Source organism: Anguilla rostrata, chromosome 1 (genome assembly GCF_018555375.3).
Source record: "Anguilla rostrata isolate EN2019 chromosome 1, ASM1855537v3, whole genome shotgun sequence".
Taxonomy (NCBI): domain Eukaryota; kingdom Metazoa; phylum Chordata; class Actinopteri; order Anguilliformes; family Anguillidae; genus Anguilla; species Anguilla rostrata.
Genome location: NC_057933.1, coordinates 28,077,122 through 28,098,263, shown reverse-complemented (window position 1 = coordinate 28,098,263; position 21,142 = coordinate 28,077,122). Strand labels below are relative to the sequence as shown.

The 21,142-nt window shown below is 42.2% G+C and overlaps 1 protein-coding gene across 3 annotated transcripts; it reads left to right on the top strand.

Annotated features, from left to right (window-relative positions):
- Positions 1-486: 486 nt before the first annotated feature.
- LOC135253680 (mitogen-activated protein kinase kinase kinase 7-like) lies at positions 487-20,919 on the top strand. Of its 3 annotated transcripts, XM_064333289.1 has the most exons (19): positions 487-996; positions 1,505-1,593; positions 3,814-3,924; positions 4,479-4,544; positions 5,112-5,157; positions 5,814-5,952; positions 7,497-7,625; positions 8,319-8,443; positions 8,749-8,879; positions 9,130-9,211; positions 9,321-9,436; positions 9,674-9,824; positions 11,602-11,682; positions 14,764-14,769; positions 15,099-15,160; positions 16,328-16,427; positions 18,339-18,400; positions 19,421-19,536; positions 20,314-20,919. In XM_064333289.1, the coding sequence occupies exons 2-19, from the start codon at positions 1,507-1,509 to the stop codon at positions 20,492-20,494; spliced, it is 1,791 nt and encodes a 596-aa protein (XP_064189359.1). In that variant the 5' UTR covers positions 487-996; positions 1,505-1,506; the 3' UTR covers positions 20,495-20,919. The 3 variants fall into 3 exon arrangements, with proteins under 3 accessions (XP_064189359.1, XP_064189350.1, XP_064189342.1); XM_064333280.1 differs by lacking the exons at positions 11,602-11,682; positions 14,764-14,769 and having other exon boundaries at positions 493-996; positions 1,448-1,593; XM_064333272.1 differs by lacking the exons at positions 11,602-11,682; positions 14,764-14,769 and having other exon boundaries at positions 495-996.
- The last annotated feature ends 223 nt before the right edge of the window (positions 20,920-21,142 follow it).

The window sequence follows — 21,142 nt, the reverse complement described above, 5'->3', positions numbered from 1 at the left end:
TCCACCCCGAGTTTCAAACTTAACTTTCAGGTCTCTCTTTCAGTTCAACACAGTGTAGTGTTTGAAATAAATAGCCTACAGCAACATCAGGCCACTATTCTCAGTAGAATGCATACTAACGTAGAAATAGGAGAGGTTTTTCTTTCATTTATTTCCAGTTTTCCACCTCCAGATACAGTACAATTTTGTTGAACTTTTTTAAAATTTTGTTTATTCATTTATTTATTATATATAATGTTTGCTACAATTCAGATGCATAAATAATGCAGTACCCTGAGAAAGAAGCAGAATATTACATCGTTTCTAAACGACGTACGCCCAAGAATGATGTTACCTAATAAACTGTTGCTGGCCATTCTTTCCGTCTACGATAGTATTTTCCATCTGGTGATAGGGGCGGGGTCCCAAACTGTCCTCATTAAATATTAGCAACTGTTGTTTGCATTGGTCCAGGTGGCTCGCAGCTGTCACAAACTACGGCTAAAATCGCGGGGCTAAATTTAGAGCTGTGTTCGGGTTACTGAGCAGACATCATTTAAATTTTTTTTTTTTTTTTTTTTTTACCATTTTCCTTCTTTATTTCTTCTTACAAACTGCATCACAATGAAATCAGGATAATGTCCATGTATGCCCCAAAAATGCCATGGGCTTTACTATAACTACAGGGTTGTCAGTTCTATTCCAGATTAACACAATGCGATTTTTACACTAGGACAAAGTAGCCTATTTAACTTGTCACAATTCATTAAATATCGAAACGGATATCTGGACATTTATGGATAGTTATGCATGATTCTTTTTTGGAGTTCTCTCGTCTGCAATAGCACAGCGCCGCCTTGGTGGACCCCTTTCGAATGCTAAACCCCGGAGCAGAAAGCAAAGGCACACGTAGGCTACTTCCTGGACCAACTGCAGATAGTTAGACTAACAGTAACTGGAGTTATACGGAACAGTTATACAAGTAACGTTATATCAAATGGACCTAAAGAATCTACGGTTTGTATCCAATGTTCTAGTTTGCAAGCTGTGAATATTTTTGATTACTGTTTCCGTTAGCTATTCCGTGCTCCATGACTCACGCTGGCTACTGCGTCGATGTGGAAAAATCTGTCTGCGGAGGACGGCTACAACTTCCATCTCCCAGTTGCTAGGTTGTAACCAGGCCAGCAAGCGGCCTAGTTAGCTATTAACTAAAAACAGTAGCCTACAATTTATTTTTACTTTAGGGACGGGTATCAGTTTAATGTGAAATAACTATTTTATCATTGTTTCATAATGCTAATGCCGCTTTGTATCTACTTTGCGATAGTCAGCTGCAACATGGCTATGAGCAAACTATTTTAACTAGGCAGGTAGGTTAATTTAGCAGACTAGTTTGCTTAACTTGATAACTTCATAAAGTAGGAATCTGACCTGCCGAGGGGTTTCATCGATTTTTTGAATGCAGATAACACTGGACTGGAATCAGGGCTAAACCCCGGATGTTGTTTGTTTTGGTCTCCAGCGATGTCTACACCATCTTCTGAAATGCTGGAAACACCACATGGCTACCCCTTTGAAGAAATTGAATATGGTGATATTGAAGTTGAAGAGGTAAGTTTGGTCAGCAAGACAATAAATACTTAAATATATTAAGACCAGTCGTGTTTTTAAAGTATTGGCTATTTTTTCCGCTAAGACTGAGTAAGTTGGCATTCAGTCTTATCATCGCTACGGAAAGTTACCAATTTCACGCCTAAAGTACCATACTTTTAAAACTGCCCCAGTCTATCCGCTCTTAGAGAATGTGCGGTCATATCTGCTTGTCAAATATATGTGCGCGTGTATAGCCTACCTACTAAGCATACGCAAACACACCGACTTGCATCTTTGCCCGAACAGAAATGGTAATCTACGATCATTATAACTGTCTATAGGGATGTATGCCAAAACTATTTTTGAGAGCGCATTGCATAAAATTTACCAATAATTGTGCTTTCATTGGTTTTGTGTTATGCAGTGTACTGACTGCACGCATAACAAAAACGACGACGTTTTACTGTAACATTTTAGAGATATGACAATTTAATGCCATTATATGCATATATTGTTGAGATTCCATTACACTTGTAATTTCCATAATTAGTCTTCACATAATTTGTGATAAGCGAGGCCCAAACCATATGCATACCAAATATGAAGCTGATTTACTGTGACATTTTGGAGATATGACCATTGAATGACATTATAACTGTGTATGGGCATATATGGCAACACTATTTCAGAGAGTCCATTACACTGGATTCTTCCCTAATTAGTTGACTGTCTTCATCTGACTGGTAATGAGCAGTGTCCAGACTATATGCATACCAAGCATGAAGAGCATTTTGGAGATAGGATCATTGAAGTTTAAAGTTTATAACTGTAGATGGGCATATATGGAAACACAATGTTTGCGAATCTATTACACTGGATATTTCCATAATAAGTCCGCACTTTCACTTTATTTGTGATGAGAAACGCCTAGACTGTATGCATACAAAATATGAAGCTGATTTTGGAAATTTTGAGATGGGACCATTTAAGGTAATTATGACTGCATATAAGGCAAGACTATTTGAGATTTAATTGTGCTTGATTTGTAATTTAGGCTACCTTGTTTCTGCTGTGGATAGGTGAATAAAAATGCATTTTTGTATGTTTGCCTTAAAATAATTTAATTTGTGTTTTCCTAATTGCTGTAATCCATGACACAGTGTCATCACAATTTAAACATTCATGTACTCGTTTGTTTTCGGGTGGGGATCTTCAGCCAGAGAATGTTATTTTTGTAGGGATATCATTCTGTTTTTCACCATATGTTGGATAACCTGAAAATGAACTTGTAACTCTTAAATAATTAAATAAGCCCTTTACTTTCTGAAATTATTTGATATTTCAGTTTTGATGGGTTTCTAGTTAGCCCCGGCAATTTTTAATACATGTGATGAAGGGTATTTTAAGTACTACAGAAGTTTCAGACAACCTGCTAGCTTTACAATGATCTGAGTTTGTGGTCTAAATCAAGAAAATGCATTTCACGTAAGATCCAAGCAACTTGTACAACAAATGGTAAATGGGTTGTAAATGGACTGCATTTATATAGCGCTTTTATCCAAAATAATTACAATAGATGTCTCTCATTCACCCATTCACACACACTCACACGCCAACGGTGAAAGGCTGCCATGCAAGGTACCAATCAGCTCGTTGGGAGCAATTAGGGGTTAGGTGACTTTTTTGACACACCCAGGGCGGGGGATCGAATTGGCAACCCTCCGACTGAAAGCCAACCACTCTTACCTCCTGAGCTATGTCGCCCAGTGTAAAACAGTGTTTTACCTTCAGAGGTTATACATGTATATTCCATGATTATACTCTAAAAATTACATTCAATATTTCTGTTTAGAACTGTTTTCCTGTTTCCCACACAACCCAGGACCATTATGCTCAAGGAAAGATGTACCTACGTGATATAAAAACTGATATTTATGTATGCAATTATGAATAAACACTATACAATGTATGTATTCATATGTGCAGGCTCTGGAAACATAACATTTCTACTTTGGAGTTGCTTGATGGGTATTTTGATATTATTGGCAGGTCATCAGAAACTTATGCAAATATCTAAGATGCCCTTATGTACACACAGCCTGAACCAATGAAAACCATCCCTTTAAGTCCAACTCAAATGTTTGGTCATCATTTAATCAACATCATTGGGTTTCTCGATAAGGTGTATGCTTACCGTGTCTTTTTAAAAACATTTTACCATTTGCCACTTGACTTCAGGTGGTGGGACGGGGGGCATTTGGAGTGGTCTGCAAAGCCAAATGGAGAGGCAAAGACGTTGCCATCAAGACCATAGAAAGTGAATCGGAACGAAAAGCTTTCATAGTTGAGGTAATGACATCCATTAGCTTCATTGTTGTCCTGTGCGTTCTATGTGACATTAGAGGTGTGGAAATGGCACTTTATTGTTCATAGTAGTTGAGCCATTTCAGTTCTCCCGCTAGTAATTCCTGCAGCGTAGTTTTTCCTACCATCTGGCAGATTCCACTCAGTACACTCACATCCTCCTAGTAACACTTGTACAAGCTAAAACAGCTACACTTTGTGGTGGTATTTTAATTATGGGACCCTGTAGCCTTCAGGGCTTTGAACATATCATTGAGTCAAGACTCAAAAACTCTGAAATTAAAAAACTAGAATTGTTCTTTATTGCTAATGTATTTGCAGCAACCACAAGGTTGAGTAGCTCTCTGTTCAATGGGCGTCAACATGTTTAAACAATAGCAGTAGCAGCACCTTTTAGTTGGTTAATGCTAAAAGCTCTAACAAAGAAGGTTAAATTGTCTGTTAGTTTATGTTGCCTGTGGTTAGTCTGCCTTGCTTGGTTTGTCATTTGAAGTGAACCAATTTGAATACTTTCTTCTGTCTCCTCTCCCCTTCCTCAGCTTCGCCAACTTTCTCGTGTAAATCATCCTAACATTGTTAAGCTTTATGGCTCCTGTAACAATCCGGTAAGTTATATTTTGTTAGATATTTCTTTTATGCTCAACAGATCATCCTATATTTTTCCTATGCATGGCAAATTGTGGTCACTCACTCACGGACAACCTTTGAGGGACGTTTTGTGGGACGCATGCGCAGGTGGTGCCAGCTAAAATGTGTCTGCGGAAGTGAGTTGTGCCTTGGGTCTGGACGGTTCCGTGCTTATTTATACTCATATGGTTTAAAAATAAGTTACAGAGTTGTGTGTGTTATTGAAGCAGTACTGTTTAGTGTTTTGCTCAAGCAATGAAAACAGCATTGGCATTCCTGTTGCAAGTTCAGACATTACTGTGCGCCAGGTGGGGCATAGAAATGTTTTCCCATTTTCTGGAAATGAGTCTTTTACACAGCAAAAACTAATGTCAGAAAAAGATTCAGTCTTGCTTTTTTGTGGAATACATGCATGCACAGCTGTAGTTTCAGAGAAACTGGAAGCAAGTGAGATGTAAAGCTTAAAGTGTGAGTCCTGGTTTAGAATTGTACCTCGATTCATTTGCAGTCCTGTTAAACACACTGATTGTTTCTTTTAACAATAGGTCTGCCTTGTTATGGAATACGCTGAAGGAGGATCTTTGTACAACGGTAAATCTTTGCAGTGTTTTATTCCTTATCAATCTGTGTTAATGTAATCACCTGTGTCTCGTCAGCCCAGTTAAATGAGATAAAGATCTAACTGCTCTAAGCTGATGTTTGTCAGTGTTCATTTCAGTATTGTGAGGTGACATATATGACCTGAGATTGCTTGAGATCACTTGCGATTATTGTGTTTGACCAATCAGCGATGTTCAGTCCTCAAAGCTCAGCCCCAATTGTTTACGGACCTTAGAAAAGTACTACCTCAGGAGCAGGGACTAAAAAGGGGAATAGAAACCACGCCCCAGGAACCAAAATCAGCAATGGTTCCTCCTGTGGAAAAATTGACTTTAGTTCCTGAGTTCCGTAAACGGTTCCTGTGGTGGAAAACGATCTTCTGAGAAACTTCTGGAGAAAGTCATGTTTAGCCATTTTTTGGTGGAAACTGCAGGAGTGCCCGTTTTCTTAAAGGAGCGGTACATGACTGTGTTATGCAGTCTGTGTTTGTGACTGTTGCGAGAGAAGGACTGTGTGTTGCCAAATTCTGATAGGGACCGCTCCAGTGACACTGTTTCGAGCAGGAACGTAAGTGAGTGTGATCTGAACTGGATGAATGCAGTGACCTTTCTCTGAGAACTGTTTGTGACTGTGCTCTGTGTTTACAGTGCTCCATGGAGCTGAGCCACTGCCTTACTACACTGCCTCCCACGCTATGAGCTGGTGTCTGCAGTGCTCACAGGGAGTGTCCTATCTCCATGGCATGAAGCCAAAGGCCCTTATTCACAGAGACCTGAAACCACCAAAGTATGTATCTCTCTCCATGGGGTTCTGTAACATTCCCACTAAAGGGAAAAAATACACCACCTGCAGCTCAGTACAATAGTGATAATAAATCCTCCAATGTGTCTGTGTCAGTGACAAGACAGAGCAGGGAAAAAAATCAGGTTCTTTGCCTTAATGGTTTACATTACATTTCAGGTATTTAGCAGGCTTAGCCAGAGTGACTTTTTAAAAATTATTATTATTATTACAGCTGGATATATACAGAAGCAATTCAGGATAAATACCTTTCTCAATGGTAAAACAGCAGTGTCTTACCTGGGAATTTAACCCACAACCTTTGGGTTACAAGCCCTGTTCACTAACCATAATACTAATGCTATGCTATTGACAATTGAGTTGTGTATTTAATCCACAGCAGAGCTGGTGAAACGCTGCTGTCCTGCTCTTTCGTATTCTTCTCCTCTCACCCTCTCTGACTATCTCTCACCCGCTGTCTCTACTGTTCTCTCTCACCTCATTTCCCCTGTTTTCTCTGCCTCGCTGCCATGCTCCTGCTCTTTCTCACTTTCCATCACCCTTATCCTCCTGGCTGCTTCTCTCTGCCCCCCCCATAACTCCTTTAGCGATTATATTACTGGCCTTCAGTCCCTGCGTTCCGCGAAACAGATGTGGAGCATTTGAACTCCGCTGCGTAGTTTACGGCCTACGTTGTCATCGCGGGCGCAGTGTTCAGATACGCGCGGGCACTCCGCTGAGTGGTACTGGGCACGAGGGCGTTTTCGTAGCACGCCGCTGCCCTCGGGCGGACGTGCCGCCGGCGTTATTTACGAGATGCTGACAACAGAACGCGCCTGGCAAGGCTCCGGGATTGGCTGGCGTGAATCATTCCCCGAGAACTCCAGCCGAATGTCTGTGAAGGCCGCTGAATGTCTGTGAGGGCCGTCTAGGGTGGCGATGACCGCATGACCAGCACGTAAGGTCATTCATATGCAGAGCAACCCTGTTTTTCCTTGTCCTGGTTTTTTTGCGGCCAAGTCTTCTAGCCATTGACATGAATGTTTTTTATTTTTTGTTTTATTGATTTATTTTTTTATGGTGGTGTGGTTTATGGTGGAGATGACCACATGGCCACAGGGTCATAGGTTTGATTCCTGGGTAGGATGCTGCCGTTGTACCCTTGAGCAAGGTACTTAACCTGCATTGCTTCAGTATATATATCGCGCTGTATAAAATGGATACAATGTAAATGCTATGTAAGATGTTGTTTATGCTCTGGATAAGAGAGTCTACTAAAAATGCCTGTAATGTAATGTTTGACAGTGGGGAAAATGTATTTGTATCTCAAATGTCCATTGTCAAATTGAAAACAGTGTGGCATATAGATCGCTACCTAGATGGCCTGTACTTTTTTGTTTGGTGGTTGCTAACTTGAAAGTGTGACTTTAGCATCATCTCGACTCAGGTGTTGGATCCTCATCTGAGACTGATTGTTTGTGAGGTGCTGTTGCCTCGTCTTCTTCTGCAGCTTTGACTGAAATTGGGCCTTCGATTTGCATCTGTTTCAGCTTACTGCTTGTCGCTGGGGGAACTGTCCTGAAGATATGCGACTTTGGCACCGCCTGCGACATTCAGACCCACATGACCAACAATAAAGGGAGCGCCGCCTGGATGGCACCAGAGGTGTTCGAAGGCAAGTGTGATCGAACATTTGAGGAGGTTACTGCAGCTCACATGAACTTTCTGATGAAGTGGGCCAATCAGATACTCTAAATTCATGATATTTAACCATCTGTCCTGTATTGGTGAGGTTGTGACTTTCAAATTTGATTCATCAAACTTTTTTGTGAATGGGTATAACCAAGGACAGTAATGGTGCCAATGGGTGTTCTGTGCTTATGCACATCATTTTATGAATATTCATAAGCAAGTCTTCACTATGTACTTGTATTCTCTCAGTTGAACTGTATTTGTAATCAGTTGTTCTCATGGGCCTTTTAATAAGCAATGTATTAATTTAAAGTCAAAGTGTCAAAGTCAAAGTGTTTTTATTTGTCAAGTGCACAGTATAACACAGGTCATTCTGAGCAAAGATATTCTTGTGACATGGCAGGCAGCAACTACGTAGAAGCAAGAGCAAATTTAAACTGCAATTAGGTAAAATATATTACAGACATAATCCAGTTTGATCATTATTAGATGATCACTAGTTGCTTTATAATTGTGCAATAATGTTAATAGTTACCAGTCATTTAAGGTCAACAATTGATAGATTTTCAAACAGTAGCCCTAATGTGTCCTTCAAGTGTTCCCTGGAAAAGTGCAATTATATATTACAGTGTAGGAGCCTGATGTCTGACTCAAGTAGTGTATTGTGTGTTTTCAGGCAGCAACTACAGTGAGAAATGTGATGTGTTCAGCTGGGGGATCATACTTTGGGAGGTGATCACCCGTAAGAAGCCCTTTGATGAGATCGGTGGCCCCGCCTTCCGCATCATGTGGGCAGTGCACAACGGTGAGATTCAGATGTTAATTAATTTGCCATTTTTATTTATATATTTGCAAGGACCAACGTCGAAGATGTTTGATCTTCGTTGTGAGGAAAAGCACAACTTCTTAACATGGGCCAAGATTCAAATTCAGGAGTCAAATTCAAATGCACAATTCAAATGAACAGATTTTTATGTGGGAAAGTGCAGTGAAGTAATGGAGGGTGAGACATTGTAATCACCGTGGAGAGTAATGAACCCCTGAAATCGATGGAGAGCTTTCGTGTGCTGCGACTGATTCGCTAATTTAGATAATCTAACTCTCACTCAGGTACGAGGCCTCCCCTGATCAAGAACCTCCCCAAACCCATTGAGAGTTTGATGACACGCTGTTGGTCCAAAGACCCGTCTCAGCGCCCGGCCATGGAGGAGATTGTGAAGATCATGACCCACCTGATGAAGGTAGCGTCACTGGAGATTATGAGAGGAAGCTGGGTCTGACGCCAGAATGTTCTGGTCCAGACTGTGGGTATTTGGTTAGGTTTGATTGAGTATCAAGCTGTATTAATGGATACGCTTTGAAATATGAACTATGTACCAGATTGTACTTGGCAGGTGAATAATATACCTTCCAGTGAGAATAATATACCATCCAGTATCTGAGCATGGATGGCAGTTGTTGAAGGCTTAATGTTTTTCTGTCTCTCCTCAGTACTTTCCAGGATCTGATGAACCCCTGCAGTACCCATACCAGTATTCAGATGACGGACAGTGTAACTCAGCCACCAGCACAGGTACTTATTAAAATATGCGACACAAGAGTATGAGGGACTTTCTTTAGTAGAGAATGTGTTATATATTCAGCATTCTTTTTATTTATTTGTGAAAATCTTATTTTCCCAGGGTCCTACTTGGACTACACCTCCAACAGCAATAAAAGTGATGGAAACTTGGAGCAGGGGAGAAATGACACCATCAAGACCATGGAGACCAAGTTTGCACCTCACTTCAAACCGAAGGTACAGCAGCTTACCTTGCTTCTGTTTCCAAGGCCTTTTAAAGCCACAAAGTGAGCGTCCGCATGTCCGACAGTCAAATACTCCCAGGTGCATAAAGCATACAATCAAATTTTAAAAACTTTGGTACATTGGGATGAATTGCTAGTTTCCCGAATGACCATCATTCCCGTGGGGTTCGGATAAATGAGGTTCTAATGATGTTCAACGAGCTGATGAGTGCTAATCTGTGTTTCGCAGGGGGAGACGGTGCGCCCAGGTCTCCCTCTGTCCAGGGGAAGCAGTGTGGAGAGCCTGTCTGGACGGACGCTGGTCCTGGCCCCCTGCGAAGGGAAGCGAATGAGCGCTGACTTGTCAGAGCTGGAGTACCGCGGCACGCTGGGACCTGCAGGTAACACAAGGGCAACCTTAGAACGCACACTTAACACAACGGGGACAGTTAAGGCCCACAGGTAACACTGCAGAAAGGGTCCAGCCTCCTTAAGACCCTCAGGTAACACTGCAGAGAGGGTCCAGCCACGTTAAGACCCACAGGTAACACTGCAGAGAGGGTCTGCCACCTTAAGACTCCGGTAACACGCAGAGGTCGCACTAGACCACGGTACATGCAGAGAGGGTTCTGCCACCTTAAGACTCTCAGGTAACATTGCAGAGAGGGTCCAGCCTCCTTAAGACCCTCAGGTAACACTGCAGAGAGGGTCCAGCCACCTTAAGACCCTCAGGTAACACTGCAGAGAGGGTCCATCCACCTTAAGACCCTCAGGTAACACTGCAGAGAGGGTCCAGCCACCTTAAGACCCACAGGTAACACTGCAGAGAGGGTCCAGCCACCTTAAGACCCTCAGGTAACACTGCAGAGAGGGTCCAGCCACCTTAAGACCCTCAGGTAACACTGCAGAGAGGGTCCAGCCACCATAAGAAACCCCAGGTAACACAGCAGAGAGGGTCTGGGACAACTTGGAATGTATAATTAACACAAGGCAAGTGTTTGGATGCACCTTAGGACCCACCGGTATCACTACTGAGAGGATTTGGGTATCTTTAGAGCCCACAAATTACACTACAGAAAGGACTAGGCCAACTTTAGGACCTACAGGTTACACTACACAGAGAGTCGGGGCCAACTTTGAATGCACATGTAAAGCACTACAGAGAGTCAAGATGTTTTAGGACCCACAGTTAACACCATAGAGAAGTTAAAGCCATCTTTACGACTAGCAGGCTATATCACATAGAGGGTCAGTACTCACTGTGAGACCCACAGGCAACATTAAGTAAGGTCCGTTAACTCTAAGCATATTGGAACCTGTTTTTAACCCTCTGGGGTCTAAGGGTAAAATGAGGCACACTGGTGATTGTGCGATGCTCTGACATTTGTGTAAATTTCATCAACTTTATATACAGTGATTCCAAAGTGTTTCATTGTGTAAAGTATATATTGATTTTGTTTCAGTCATACATTTTGTAGTATTAGAGTTTGTTATTCTTGGTACATTTTGAAGTGTTCAGAGTTAATTTTGTTCTTCCTAAATTAGTTAACTGAGCATTTCCCATTTCTCAAAATGGTGGGCATATTGTAAGTGGGCAGTGCTTTGCCAAAGCTCAGCATTTTCCTTCCTTTCACTGTGGTCTTTTTTTAACATTATTAAACAGAAAAGTACTGAAAGAACATTTGAGGTTTGCATTGCTGTGACCACAACCACACTGCTTGACTGCGGATACAGTTGTACCAGCTGTGTGGTTATATTATGTTCAGTTTGCCTTCACAAGATTCGGCAGTTTTCCACGTGTTGTAGACCACGAACAACAGTAGTGAACTCCTGTGGACATCCTTACAAGCCACCATTGCTCTATTGCATCCTGCTTTGAAGGGTAACTTAGCACAGGGCAGAAAACTGCTGTAGCAGAACTCCCTATGGGTTGAAATTTTCAGGTCGGATGCGCTGCTGGCCACACCTAAATCAGTGATGTCAAAGCAGATTGACAGCTGAGCCTTAATACCTGTAATGACATCACTGATTGGGTGTGGCCAGCAGTGCAATCAGGTTGAAAATTTTAACCTGTCGAGAGTTTTCCAACAACAGTTTTCTGCCCTGTGTTGACTTACACTTTAATGTACTCTAGCCTGCTTTGGCCCACTACAGACTGCTTGTGTGTGTTTTTCACAGCACGACCCCCATACAAACGGGGGCATCGTAAAACAGCCTCGTTTGGCACCGTACCAGAGGTCCCCAAGTTCCTGTTCACAGGTATCGGTGCTGGCAGGTGGTATCGGTGCTAGTGGGCAGTATCGGTGCTGGTGGGTGGTGCCTGTGCCATTTGGGTTTGCTGGTTGGTCTGCATCTGCTTGACTCTGGCATGTGACTCTCCTGCTTGATGCTCGAGGTCTCAGACATTTTAGATTCCCCTTCCACTAGGTAGCACTCCTTAATGTAGAGAACATCCAGTCACCTCCTCAGTGTGTAACTGTAGTAACAGTATAACAGTAACTTAATATGTCATGGATTAGTTCTGACCCTTATTTTTTGTCCTCTCGCACACAACTGAAATCTTTCCCTTTTCAAATGGGTTTGACATTAGGAAATCAGAAATTCTGAATCCATTAATACTATGTAAATAAGTATCTCAAGACATGAGATGGTGGATATGAAATGCTAAATTAAGAGTGTTGTTATGGTGGTTGGCCATGATCGGTTGATGCCATTTCTCTCTGCCAATCAGGTGTGAAAAGAATCATCATCCACATCTCATGATCACTACAGCTTTTTGTGGATTTAATTAGTCCTTTAGAAAATGCGAATGGAAGTTTGTAGAAAAGAAGGATCCAGCAAAGGTGCTGTACTAAAATCTTTATGAAACACAAAAAAATAAACATAAATGGTGTAATTTGCAAAAATGAGTTATTCAGAGACAAACAGTAACCATATCCTTGATGACATAACCTCTTAAATGATATGCAGATTATGTCCTTTATATGAATTAGCTTCTCACACTGAGGTTATGTGCAAATCACAGTCAATGGGACTATGTACAGTGATTGATTACCAAGCAAGCTGTAAATGTTGCATTAGGTTGCATTAGATTAATTTGGGAACAAAAGCAAAGAAAATATGAGGGCTATAGGAGCATTGCTCCATATTTGCCCAGATTATCTCATAGCATGTGACTCCTTAGCCACTATGGCTTGTGAGACGTTTTCTCATGGTAACGATATGGTTTAAGAGGATATACGGCATGTTGGACTGGGAGCAACACGTGATTGCTTAACTCTCTTGTGTATTGTGTTGGCTGTTGGGTTAATACTAATTGATGGCTGATTAGTTAATACCAGTGGGTGACCGTTAATGACTGAGTAACTGATCTTCTTAGCAGTGGTGACATTTGCAAGGTCCTTATAAGGCAACCCACGACTTTAAAAAAATCCTTCTAATATGGTGAATCCAGCCTTTCTTTGTAAAGTCTTGCAGAAGGCTCCACTCGCAATGCTGACGCTCATGTTCACAAAGCATCTCAGAGTAGGAGAGCTGATCTAGAATCAGTTTAGCCATTTGAATCAAAATGTATAAGGGTTGGATGTGGGCAAGGGAAGGTTGATCCTAGATCAGCGCTCTTACCGAGAGGGGCTTTGTGAACACAGGCTTGAGTGTTGTTAAATTCAGAGAAGGACCAGTGAATGCATTTGGCACTTGAGCAGTGAATCCTTGAAGCACTCTTACATGCTGCAGTGCCGTGATATGGCTTTAATCCTGATAATGCTGGTTCTGAATGCAGCCTAGAGTCCCACAAAATTTTGCGTGATCAGAATTGACGTCATTAAAGGGAAGGAGCTATGTCTGCAGTCTCTAGGGTAAATCCTGCGTCTTCCTTTGTTGGTGCCCCTTGTGGTCGATAAGGTGTATCCACGTTGCCAGTGCAGAACAACAGGCTAGGTCGGAGGGCGGGGGAAGGTATTCATCGAAGAGACCAAAGTTATGCAGAATGTTCTAGAGACCTTCTACATCTGTGGCCTGCTGAGTGCCTACAGATGAAACTTGGCCTCTTGGTTGACTATCCAGTACAGTACACTGGATGCACTAACATCCATGATGAAAACTGCATGTCGTCCCTGTCAAGTAAGGAAAAATAATGTAAGTAATCACATGATGATACGTGAACAGCCCAGTCTGGGCCCTTCTGAACATTGATGTTATGTAATGGTTCTGCAGTATCTGCAATAGCATTATCAACATTGCTTGATTCACTGAACCACAGTGGCCTAATTTATCATTTATGATCTGAGAACAATTTGCATAAAATAAGCAAATTTGCCTGCTAATGGGGTAAGAAAAATGTCCTTGATTAAATTTCTGAAAATAAGCAATATAATATTAAGTTAAGATAAATTATCTTAATAGAAACATGCTAGGTAAGAAAATCAATCTTGATACCATACAAACAAGTGTTCTTGTCTGAATGTAAGTTAACAGTGCCCATTAATATTTCAGTTTTTGCAGTGAAGTTACTTGTGCTTGGAGAGGATTGTCTGTTGTATCACATTTATCAAACTGAAAAATTAAAAGTGCACAGTGATGATAAATGCATCCATGTGTTCATGAAGAAGCACACCACACAAGTACCGTAAGATCATGAAATGCTAATTGCCAGTGACCCAATCCCTTTCCAGCAGATCTAATGCAAAACATTTAATAACTAATAATTGTGCATCACATTATATGATCGGTCATTCATTACACTGTTAATTACTGAAAAGTTTATGCATGAATACTTCAGTGGCCTTGTTGCTGTTACTGTAGAGTATATAGCAATGTAGTCCTAGCAGAAGTGTGTGTTCATTTGTGTAGTGGATAGTCTTCAAGTATTATGCTGCTTGTTGTAGTAATAGTTTAATGGACCATAAACAGACCCACTGTTTTATGCACATGATAATCTTTTTGAAGTTGAGCATTAAGCAATGCCCCTAACTAGCCATGAATGGTATGGAATGTTACATACAGTATATTGGTGGAAGGCATGTGAAAGATGAAGTAAATGACTGAAAAAGCAAAAGGAGCAGTGGGAACCAAGTTGGAAGGCAAGGCAATGATTATTTTCCTGCCTCGCAGTAATTGCACACCAGTGGACTTGCACTTCTTCATACAATGGATTGTCACATCTTGATACAGAGTAGGAGGATGATGTCTTCATCTTCCTGCTCCTTAGTTTTCTAACAAAGACACTTGTACCACTTACGCTGAGATGTGATTGCAATGCTGCATTTTATATGGGGGTGTTTCATTTACAATGTGCTGAAATTTATCAGTGTAATAGAGAGTGGACTGTAACAGAGCCAGCCACATGTTGCCCCCCCAAAGCAAGCACATATGACTGAAGCTGTTCATGTTGTTGAAGTGGCCGGTGTCAGTTTGAGTCCTGTGCATGCTGGTTTGTGTATGTGTATACTTGAGCTGGTGTTGGTGTTTTTGATGTGTATTGTTGTGTTTTTGTGTGTGTGTGTTTGTGTGTGTGTGTGTGTGTGAAGCACATGCTGTCACAGGCCAATGAGTTTAGAGTGAAATCTCTACAGCTGTCCCTCTGTTCCCCCTGCCTCACCTCTCCTCCTCCCCTCCCTCTCCCCTCCAGCAGAGCGCGACTCACGCTGCTGTCCTCTGCCCTCTCTCTTCCACAGGCAGCTGTGAGAGACGCAGATCTGTGCAGGATCTGCCAGGGCTCGGGACCGAATCCAGTCAGGTATGGGGCGCTTGTGTGTGTGTGTGTGTGTGTGCACGTGCATGTGGCTTCGTGTCTTTGTGTGTGGAGTTTATGTTTGTGTGTGCGTTTGCGACTTCATGTCTGTGTGGTGTGTGCCTAAGTGCTTGCGTGCGTTTGTGTGTACGTGTGTGGGTGGTGCGTGAGTGAGAGTATGTGGCTTTGGGTGTGTGTGCAATGTGTGTGCATACGTGTTTGTGTGTATGTGCGTGTGTGTGCGCATACGTGTGTCTGTATACACATGACATGGCAGTTTTGGGTGAGCAACTTCCGACTGTTGTTTTTGCTTTTTGACATGTAGCGCCTTTGTGACAAATGACAGCACGTGGTCACCTGGCCCAGTTCCATAAATAGGTTTGAATGAACATTAAGTGGATACTGTATCTCCGCTTATAACAGGTGGCAAGTTCTTTCCCAAAAGTACATTGTGTGAAGGTTTCTTTTTTTTTTTTAACTACAGGCCCTTGGTTGCACCTGCATTAAGCTCAAGTAGATTCTCAATTTAATTTTCTTAGTGTCATTGAACAAATTTCTTTTTTAACATCAGAACTGAGCACGTGCCTGCTTTATATGGCGTCTCCCATTGGACCAAGGAAGAACTTTTGCTGCTGTTGTGTCGGCTGTGTTATGATTGAGATGTGTAGGAATTCCTGTTCCCTGCCCCCACATGCTTTAGAGACCAGCATTCCTAAGGGTGTGTGTCACCCAGCTGTTTTGAGGGGGATGCGTCACCCCGATGTCCCCAAAGTGACACGTAAGCGTCCAGGCGTCTGCGAGACAACTGGGGTCACGGCAAGTTTGCCAAGTTCACAAAGGAAGTAGAACCCTCGCTACAATTTGTGGAAATGGGTGTATTTGTCAGTTCAGTGCTGTGCCTAACATTAATTTCCATGGCAAAATAACTAGCAGGTTCTTGAACGAGCAGGTTCAATTCCACTACTTGTTCATTGGATGTGACATACATTACTGTACGTGGAAAGGAACCTGTTTGATACATTTTGAAGGTGTTCACGCAACTTTTGGCTTAACAGAGGTGGTGTATTAATGGCTGCTTCATCCAGTGCCATCCACCATGTAGTAGCTGTCTCCTTTTTAACCCTCCATGGGTTTGGTTTCCTGGGTAATAAGGGGGCTCCTTTTCTCTGACAGGGGAGCAGGGGCAGCAGCAGGTCCTCCAGCCCGAGTGCCAGGATGATCACGGCAGACAAGGCTGGCCGCGGCTACAGCTTCTCCCCAGACGACCCCACGGGTAGGGCCTGCAGCTCTCGCCTTCCCCCCTAATGGCAACCGTGGTGGGGGGAGGGGCTTGCATGTTCATGAGTGTGAGGGAATGAGGCCCATGCGTGGATCTATTGTAGTCATACATTGCCCTCCAGAATTATTGGCACCCTTAATTAATGAGTGAAAAATGGTGAATAACATTAACTTTGAATATCAAATGTTTTATATACTCAGCAATATGAGAAAATTATATAGTTTTATTGTGATACTATTTCTCAGAGTACAAAATCTTTAACACAAAGTAATTTGAGTCCTTGGTCCTTGCTTGTGGACTCTCCTCTTTGGCTCACCCCACAGGTTTTCAATGGGGTTAGGTTAGGGGACTGGGATGGCCATTGCAAAAGCTTTATTTTGTGGTCAGTGACTCATTTTTGTCTGGATTTGGAGTTATTCTTTGGATAATTGTCCTGCTGGAAGTACTGACCATGACCCAGTTTAGCCTTCTGGCAGAGGCAGCCAAATTTGATCTAAAATCTGGTATTTGATGTAGTCCATGATGTCATGTATCCCTGGACCTTTGGGAGTAAAACAGCCCCACAACTTTGCAGATCCACCACCATGCTTCACAGTGGGGATTAGGTTGTTTTCTACATGACTATGCCTCTTTATGCCAAACCCACCTCTGGTATTTGTTGCCAAAAAGCTTATTTTTATCTCATCTAACCTTAGAACCTGGTTTCAGTCCACCCATCTGACCTCAGAACCAGGTTCTGGTTTCGGTGTTGTTTAACAAAGTCCAACTTAAGTTTGTTGTTTGATGACAGAGGAGGATTTCTTCTGGCAAGCCTTCCAGATAGCTTGGCTTGGAGGCGGTGTAACCAACTTCTGCAATTCTCCGACTGTTGAAAATTAGAGAAGCTTTTGCCTTTCAAACCACCCACCCACCCTCCTGCGTGGGGGCAAAATATACTTTTGTCTTCTTCCAGGCAGGTTCTTCACAGTTCAAGTTGTTTGAAACTTCTTAATTAATAGTGGAGATGAGTATTATAGCCATTTACTTATTTATGAAGGTCAGCAACAGTTTGTCTCATTTAATTTGTGTGTTCTTCGAGCTTCCCCATGTTGATGGATGACTAAGGGAGCTTGGCCTGCCTGTAACCTCATATTCATGCCCCAGTGAAATGGGAAGTCATGGATGACAACTTAGTATTTCCCCAGGACTCTGTTGTGTTGAAAGAAGGTTTTTAAAAATAACTTTGAAGCAATTAAATGTTGGATGTAAATGGGTGTAAAATCAAGCTGATAAACACCATTATTCATGCTCATCTTTACCACGGGTGCCAATAATTCTGGAGCGCACTGTTTCTTTGAATCACTGATACCAACCAATCATAGTGTTTTGCTTGGGTGAGAAGGCTTGATTGATTTGAATGTGTGAAGCCATGCCTTGTAATGCTGTAAAGGGATAGTTCTCCTTCAGGAGGTGGTATTTTGTATTTTGAAAAACACACTTAATAAGAAATGCCTTTTTTAAAACTCCAAACACTATTCCTTTACCTAGCGCTTATCTTTGCCTGATTCATTGTATCTTTCCCTGTTTTCCTACAAATTAATTCTAGTAAAATAATTTTCAGTACTCCTAGAAAAGGAATTGCACCATTAGAGGTCCCAGGGGAAATTGACCCAATAAATTACCTTTCAACAGTATAAATGGTTCAGTAAAATGCAATATCATATTGGGGTGAATTTTCCTTTTTAAAACTCTGACTCCCTTTACCCTGCTACGCAGCACAAGTTTGGTTATGCGGAGATGGAAACTGCGATCTCAGTATGTAGCTTTAGGTTTGACAAGAAGCGATTGGGTATACTGGAAGACACCTGTTGGTGGTACACTTGCCAGTTTCTACCAGTGATGAATCTCTTGTTTGCTCACCTCTAGATACTGGTGGTTCAGACAACTCCATTCCCATGGCTTACCTGACCCTGGACCACCAACTGCAGGTAGTACTTTATTGGCCCCCTCTGTTCCTCAAACTCAAAATCTCCAGGCTTTAGGTAATAAGCCGTCAGCTCATTGGTCCTCGACCCTCGTTCTGGGAAGACCAGGATTTCATGGATACTTTACAGAAGTTTATTACGCAGTCACCTCATCTCAGTTGGTTTCTTGGACCGGAATTGCTTACTGATTTTAAGGTGAAAATAAAAAGTAGCTGACCTTGAGGTTCTCCAAGACCAATAATGAGGTAAAGTGGCTCAGAGCATCCGATTGGGTCATTTTGGTGTCACAGTTTTGGTTCAGTTTGGTTCTGCATGTTTTTTTGCCAAAACAGAAAAAAGCACCGTTGCCACTGGCAATATAATTTTAATTTGACCCAAAATTGTAATTTAAAATGTTTATCAAAATGTATAGAAATCATTGTCAAACGCCATCAAAAGCTAAAGTTACTTAAGTGCCTTGTTTAACAGTAATCATTTTTTATTTTTATGATGAAACTACATTTAAATCTACGGAAAGATGGAAACATCACAGTACAGTATGCCAGTCAATTTACTCCAGATTATCACAGGTGCATTGTAGAAGTACATTTTTTCCTGTTTTTTCAGTCTCAGTGCACAGTAATGTCAGAAACCTAGGCTTGGAGATTATTCCGAGCTGACATTTCGACTTGTGTGAAAAATTCTTGTCAGATTTCTCTAATTACACCATCAAAAGCATGTTTCTTGTTCAAGATTTATTCTGTTGCTATGGGGACCATAGACTGAATGCTTTGTGAAGTAGTGGCGTTCACACTTGGCCTTTTGCTGGCAGGCTGACGAATGACTCCTCAAAATGTTTTTTTTTTTATATAGCTCTTTATTTTTAAACCACATTTCGTGTTAATCTCCTCAGCCCATAATTTCTACATGAAAATGGTGTTCCTATAGTTGTTTTTGTAATAAAAATCAGTGCTTTGTAGTGATGTAATAATGTTTTGTTATGTCATTGTAATGTGTAGTTATTTGACATTGTTTGTTTTTCAGCCTCTTGCACCCTGTCCCAACTCCAAAGAGTCCATGGCTGTGTTTGAACAGCACTGCAAAATGGCACAGGAGTACCTGAAAGTACAGACGGAAATAGCCTTGCTCTTCCAGAGAAAGTGAGTGAGGGAAAAGAGCCTTCAGAAATTCTGCCGTTTCCTGATCGAGGGGTATTGCAAGTGATGTGGGAAGAAAGTTCTTTAGATCATTTGAAGAAGAGATTTTTCTTGGGATAAACCATTTTAATCTCCGTGGGGGTCCCCTGGTGAGAGGAATGTGGGATAATGACGATAATCAGGAGGGTGGATTAATGAGATGACACTATGGCTTTTCAGAGAAATTAAGACCCTGTGTTTCTCTCTCTTTTGCTGTCTATCCGTGATCCTATCTCTCTTGTAATTGTCCCTCTCTCCCTTTCATTGTCTTGACACTCCTTCGTTCTCCTGGTCTCCATCTTTCATCCTTTAATTCTCTTTCCCTGTCCCCGTCCTTATGTCCCTTCTGAATCTCCCTCTCAGTCCTTCTTTTGATGTTCTCCCCATCCCACCCCTCCCTCCCTCCCCCCACTGTCTTCCTCCTTCCTCCTCACCATATCTGTCCATCATCTCTCCCCCTCTCTATCTCATCTCACTCAATCCAATTCAGACATGCTTTATTGGCATGACTGTATGTGACAGCATTGCCAGAGCATAACATTCAAATGAGACAATTGCAATAAATTGAAGGAAAAAATGACAAGGGAGGCAAGTTAAATGATGAAAATAATAATAATCTGCTTGTGACTGAAGGACACGCATCATATTCAATTCTTACATCTGTAGTTCAGAAAATCAGGGACGCTGGCTCCAGTTTTTCAGTGGAATGTCCCACTCCCCCCCTCCCTCCTGTCCCTGCAGGAAGGAGCTGATAGCCGAGCTGGACCGAGACGAGAAGGACCAGCAGAACACTTCCCGCCTGGTCCAGGAGCACAAGAAACTGACGGAGGAGAACAAGAGCCTGTCCACCTGCTTCCACGAGTGCAAGAAACGGCTGGAGCTGATCCGCACCCAGCAGCAGAAGAGACAGGGCACCTCCTGATGGAGGCGGGGCACCTCCTAACAATGGGGGGAGGGGGGGGGTGGGGGATGTGGGTGGGATAGGGTACCTCTCAATGTGGCCAGGCCCTCAGAGCTGCAGGCCTTGCCTATGTCAGTTTAGGAAGTCTCCAAAACCATGCCAGTAACCCATGCCTCTTTCTTTGTACTTTTCACCCAACGGTCTTGTGACAATCTTGTTTAGGTGCACAGTTGGTCCTGGTTTTCTTTGATTTTGTTTGGCACAAGCATGGCAGATCGAGGATGGAAGGGTTGTGATGGTTGGTGGTGGGGTGGTCCGATCATTACCACTAGCGACCGTAACACACAAAGAACACATCTGCCCAAATCGGAGAGTGTTTAGGAACGTCTGTTGACAGCTCGAGGTACTGCATGAGCAGGGTCCCCTTCCATTGGGGGTCAAGAACCTGTTGCCCCCCCCCCCAACATTGTCTCTTTGTGTGGTGCGACTTGGCAAGTCTGTTACTCTGAAAGATTAGTCTGTAAGATGGTCTTTAATTGTGTGGAATTTTTAAAGAATTGTTAGGCCTTGAAAAATTTGAAAAACCTTTTAGACAAGCCCCTGACATCCATTAGTGGCCAGTTTTATAATGTGGCTAAAGCTGCCAAATTTGTATTTAGGCCACTTAAC

Coding starts and splice junctions, on each gene's coding strand:
- LOC135253680 (XM_064333289.1), top strand. CDS start 1,507: ATGTCTACACCATCTTCTGAAATGCTGGAAACACCACATGGCTACCCC. Junction 8,444..8,748: donor CATGTGGGCAGTGCACAACG/GTGAGATTCAGA, acceptor ACTCTCACTCAG/GTACGAGGCCTCCCCTGATC. Junction 8,880..9,129: donor TCATGACCCACCTGATGAAG/GTAGCGTCACTG, acceptor GTCTCTCCTCAG/TACTTTCCAGGATCTGATGA.